General features: G+C 48.1%; 1 protein-coding gene across 1 annotated transcript in view; it reads left to right on the plus strand.

Moving 5' to 3' along the window:
• Nucleotides 1-2,898: 2,898 nt before the first annotated feature.
• LOC116546972 (X-linked retinitis pigmentosa GTPase regulator-interacting protein 1-like) overlaps nt 2,899-5,359 on the plus strand; it is a gene marked incomplete at its 3' end in the record, with an annotated part of 4,742 nt that continues 2,281 nt past the window's right edge. Inside the window, exon 1 of the mRNA XM_032273079.1 lies at nt 2,899-3,171. Within this exon, the coding sequence (XP_032128970.1) occupies nt 3,000-3,171 (172 nt within the window). The remainder of the gene's footprint in view (nt 3,172-5,359) is intronic.

The following is a 5,359-nucleotide window of genomic DNA, read 5'->3' on the forward strand; positions in this document are numbered from 1 at the left end:
GCCTCGGCCTCCCAAAGTGCTGGGATTACAGGCTTGAGCCACCGCGCCCAGCCAATAAATTTTTTTTTTTAAGATAGGGCTTTACTCTGGCACACAGGCTGGAGTGCAGTGGTACAATCTTGGCTCACTGCAGCCTCAACTTCCTGGACTCAAGCATCAATAAATCTTACCTACAGGGAGAGTAGACTAGTGCAAGGCTGAAGCCATGGTTGGTAAAGAAGCTGCAGTCAGCCGGGTGTGGTGGCTCACACCTGTAATCCAAGCACTTTGGAGGCCAAGACGGGCAGATCACCTGAGGTCAGGAGTGACCAGCCTGACCAACATGGTGAAACCCCATCTTTATTTAAAAAAAAAAAAAACAAAACTGCAGTCACTCATGTTAACCTGGAGAGAAGGATGTTTGGTATTTTGTGGATGGCAGTGACACTAATTTTGTCTGTACATAGAAAATATTAGGCAGTGGACTTATTTTGTATCACATGGTTTGTTTTGTAAAACATGGTTTTGGAGTGTATTTGTTTCATGCTGGTGTCCTGTGAGGTGTCCAAAAGGAGAATAGCAGCTGGGTACAGTGGCTCATGCCTATAGTCCCAGCACTTTGGGAGGCTGAGGCTCAGGTTCAGCACTTGAACCTGAGGTCAGGAGTTCAAGACCAGCCTAGCCAACATGGTGAAACTCTGTCTCTACTAAAAATAAAAAGATGATCCAGGTGTGGTGGTGGGTGCCTGTAATCTTAGCTATTCCAGAGGCTGTGGCAAGAGAATCACTTGAACCCATGAGGCGGAGGCGGAGGTTGCAGTGAGCCAAGATTGCACCACTGTGTTCCAGCCTGGGTGACAGAGTAAGATTAGGTCTCAAAACAAACAAAAACAAATGGAGAATAGCACAGACCAGCTTCAAACAACACTGAGGACTAGTTGTCAGACCAGTTTCCTAACGTTAAAGGCAGTGTTTTGCTTTCTCATTGTAACCCCCAGGAGTGATCCAGAGCTTCATTTAGAATCTGCAGAATTGTAAGCCTCCACTGTGGACCAGTATTCTTCAGAGTTGATTTTTTTTTTTCTTTTATATTGTGGAGGACTTGAGAATCTAGTAACTTGAGTGAAGTCAGAAGGTTGTGTGGGCCAAAAAAATCTTGCTTCTTGGTTGATAATCAAAGAGTACTTGAGATTATGGATGCTAAATGGCTAACCTGGATTCTATGCCTCTGGCTTTGCAAGTTACTTAGCTATTTTATGCCTGGTTTTCTTTGTCTGGGTAGGATGATATGTAATAATAGGTAATGCCTGAAGCCCTTACCCAGTACCTCACTGTTCTGAGTGCTTTACATATATATTTTTTGGTTTTTAATCCTCACAACAGCCTAGTGAGGTACGTACTGTTTTAATCTTTATTTACAAATGAGGTAACTGAGCACAGAAAGGTTAAGTGACGTACCCAAAGCTACAGTTAGTAAATGTCAGAACAGGCAGGCAGTGTCTTAGCTCAGGCTGCCATAAGAGACTACCACAGACTGGGTGGCTTAAGCTACAGACATTGGTTTTCTTAGAGTTCTGAAGCTGGAAGTCTGAGATCAGCGTGCCAGCATGGATCCTGGTGAGGGCCATCTTTCGTTTTTTTGTTTTTGTTTTTGTTTTATTTCAACATGGAAAGGAGAACACATCTTTCTAGCTTGCTGACTTGCTTTCTCACTGTGTCTTGGGAGGTGGGAGAGAAAAATCTCGTTATAAGGCCACAGTCTTATCTAATTACAGCCCCACCCTTGTGAACTCATTTAAACTTAACCACGGAAGGCCAGGTGCAGTGGCTCATACCTGTAATCCCAGCACTTTGGGAGGCCATGTGGGTGGATCACCTGAGGTCGGGAGTTTGAGACCAGCCTGACCAACATGGAGCAACCCCATCTCTTGTATTTTGTACTAAAAATACAAAATTAGCTGGGCATGGTGGCACATACCTGTAATCCCAGCTACTCAGAAGGCTGAGGCAGGAGAATGGCTTGAACCTGGGAGGCAGAGGTTGCCTTGAGCCGAGATTGCGCCATTGCACTCCAGCCTGGGCAACAAGAGTGAAACTCCATCACACACACACACACACACACACACACACACACAGACCTCCAAAACACCCAATCTCCAGATACAGTCACCTTGAGGGTTAAGACTTCAACATATGCCGGGCACGGTGGCTCACGCCTGTAATCCCAGCACTGTGGGAGGCCGGGGCGGGTGGATCACAAGGTCAAGAGATGGAGACCATCCTGGTCAACATGGTGAAACCCATCTCTACTAAAAATACAAAACATTAGCTGGGCATGGTGGTGCGTGCCTGTAGTCCCAGCTACTCAGGAGGCTGAGGCAGGAGAATTGCCTGAACCCAGGAGGCGGAGGTTGCGGTGAGCCGAGATCGCGCCATTGCACTCCAGCCTGGGTAACAAAGAGTGAAACTCCGTCTCAAAAAAAAAAAATAATAATAATAATAATAGTGTGATTAGGCTGGGCTCAGTGGCTCAGGCTGTAATCCCAGCACTTTGGCAGGCAGAGGCAGGCGGATCACCTGAGGTCAGGAGTTGGAGACCAGTTTGACCAACATTGTGAAACCCTGTCTACTAAAAATAAAAAAAATTAGCTGGGTGTGGTGGCAGGTGCCTGTAATCCCAGCTACTAGGGAGGCTGAGGCAGGAGAATTGCTTGAACCTGGGAGGAGGTTGCAGTGAGCCGAGATCTTGCCACTACACTCCAGCCTAAGCGACAGAGCAACACTCAGTCTCTAAATAGTGATTAATAGACCACAGTAGATGAATACATATCACAGATCAATTCATGATTATTTGTCCAAATAAACTGTAGAAATAGTAACTGTCATGAAAGGAGAAGCCACGTGTTCTGTTTGTCCACAGGCTGAGGACGACCTTGTTCCGGTTGACCACTGCTGGCCGGGACCTGCCGGTAGCGGAGGAGGCTGCGCCGCCTTCGGAGACCGCAAGGCGCCGGCAGAACATGGGGTGGCGGCAGCGACTCTACGTACACCAGCGCCCCCAGATGCACCGACTGCAAGGGCAGTTCCAGCGCGTCAGCCCCGCCGCCACTCCCCGCGCCCAGCCTCGCTTCCCCGTGGGACACAGACAGCTCCACACCTCTGGTGCATCGGTGCCGGAGAAACTGAAGAGGGGTGAGATTTAAGGCCACATGCCTGACAGGGCTAAGACACTGGGAAGGACTGATGTGCCAGCCACGTTTTCCTCACTGCCTCCTTCTGCCCATTTTGTTCTTTTGTTCTCACTCCCTCCTTTCTGCCTCCCTAAGATCTTTTCTCCTGAGTGGGATAATCAGGTTTAAAATTCTCAATTCACCATGGAGTACCGCTGAGGGCAGAATCAGACAAAAGAAAATGGGAACGTTGCTGGTCGGTTCCAGAGCAGGTCTAGAAAACAAGCCTAGATAATATTGCAAATCTCCAACATAAGTGGTCTTACCAGGGTTCCCTCCACTGCACTACTGGGCTATTTGGTTGGAAAGACAGGATTTCCAGAAGACCTGTGCTTCTAAAGCTGGGGTTCTTAGTCTGTTGGGAAAGGGACTCCTTTGAAACCACGATCAAAGCTAAGACCCTTCTTCCAACAAAAATATAGGCACACATAGACAAACTTTGCATTCAATTTCCTTAGGGTCCATAGTTTCTGAAAGCCCATTCCTGAAATACAGGTCTAGAAGTAAGTTGTAAGTGACCAGGATCAGTTGCAATTTCTTCTCTTCCTGTATTACAAATGGAATAGTCTGAGTTCTGACTTTATCTGGCTGCTGTGAAACCCAACGTTGATGACTGGGTGCTGTGGCTCATGTCTGTAATCCCAGCCCTTTGGAAGGCCGAGGTAGGTGGATCACTTAAGCCTAGGAGTTGGAGACCAGCCTGGGTAACACAAATGCCGTCTCTACCAAAAAAATATGAAAATCGGCTAAGCCTTGTGGCACATACCTGCAGTCCCACCTACCTGGGACACTGACACGGGAGGACTGCTTGAGTCCAGGAGGTAGAGCCTGCAGTGAACCCACATGGTACCACTGCACTACAACTTGGGCAACAGTAAGACACTGCCTCAAAAAGCAAAACAAAAACCTCAAAAACCAAACCCGACGTTGAATCTCTAGAGTAGACACACATTCCCATGGATCTAAATCGGGGATGAGTATCCTAAGTTTAAATAAATAAATAAATGCTGTGTGTAGATTTATTTATTTCATTTTTTGAGACGCAGTCCTGCTTCGGCAGGCTGGAGTACAGTGGCGCAATCTCTGCTCACTGCAACTTGTGCCTCCCGGATTCAAGTGATTCTCCTGCCTCAGCCTCCCGAGTAGCTGGGACTGCAGGTGTACACCACCACACCCAATTTATTTTTGTATCTTTAGTAGAGACAGGGTTTCACCATGTTGGCCAGGATGGTCTCAATCTCTTTACCTCGTGATCCGCCCACTTTGGCCTCCCAAAGTGCTGGGATTACAGACTTGAGCCACTGTGCCAGGCTAATTAAGTACTCTTATTAATACTCACTTATTTGGCCGGGCACGGTGGCTCAAGCCTGTAATCCCAGCACTTTGGGAGGCCGAGGCGGGTGGATCACGAGGTCAAGAGATCGAGACCATCCTGGTCAACACGGTGAAACCCCGTCTCTACTAAAAATACAAAAAATTAGCTGGGCATGGTGGCGCGTGCCTGTAATCCCAGCTACTCAGGAGGCTGAGGCAGGAGAATTGCCTGAACCCAGGAGGCGGAGGTTGCAGTGAGCCGAGATCGCGCCATTGCACTCCAGCCTGGGTAACAAGAGCGAAACTCTGTCTCAAAAAAAAAAAAACTTATTTTGCTTAGAATGGTCCTGTGATTTCAAGTTCCATACTCCAGACAACCAAACATTTGCAAAAAAAAACAACAAAGGCTGGGCGTGGTGGCTCATGCCTGTAATCCAAGCACTTGGGAGGCCAAGGCGGGCGGATCACCTGAGGTAGGGAGTTCAAGACCAGCCTGATCAACATGGTGAAACCCTGTCGTCTTTTTTTTTTTTTTTTTTTTTTTAAAAGAGGGCCGGGCGCGGTGGCTCATGCCTGTAATCCCAGCACTTTGGGAGGCCGAGGCGGGTGGATCACAAGGTCAAGAGATCGAGACCATCCTGGTCAACATAGTGAAACCCTGTCTCTACTAAAAATACAAAACATCAGCTGGGCATGGTGGCACGTGCCTGTAATCCCAGCTACTCAGGAGGCTGAGGCAGGAGAATTGCCTGAGCCCAGGAGGCGGAGGCTGCGGTGAGCCGAGATCGTGCCATTGCACTCCAGCCTGGGTAACGAGAGCGAAACTCCGTCTCAAA

Source organism: Sapajus apella, unplaced genomic scaffold (assembly GCF_009761245.1).
Source record: "Sapajus apella isolate SASKATOON/1434 unplaced genomic scaffold, GSC_monkey_1.0 scaffold1766, whole genome shotgun sequence".
Lineage (NCBI taxonomy): Eukaryota > Metazoa > Chordata > Mammalia > Primates > Cebidae > Sapajus > Sapajus apella.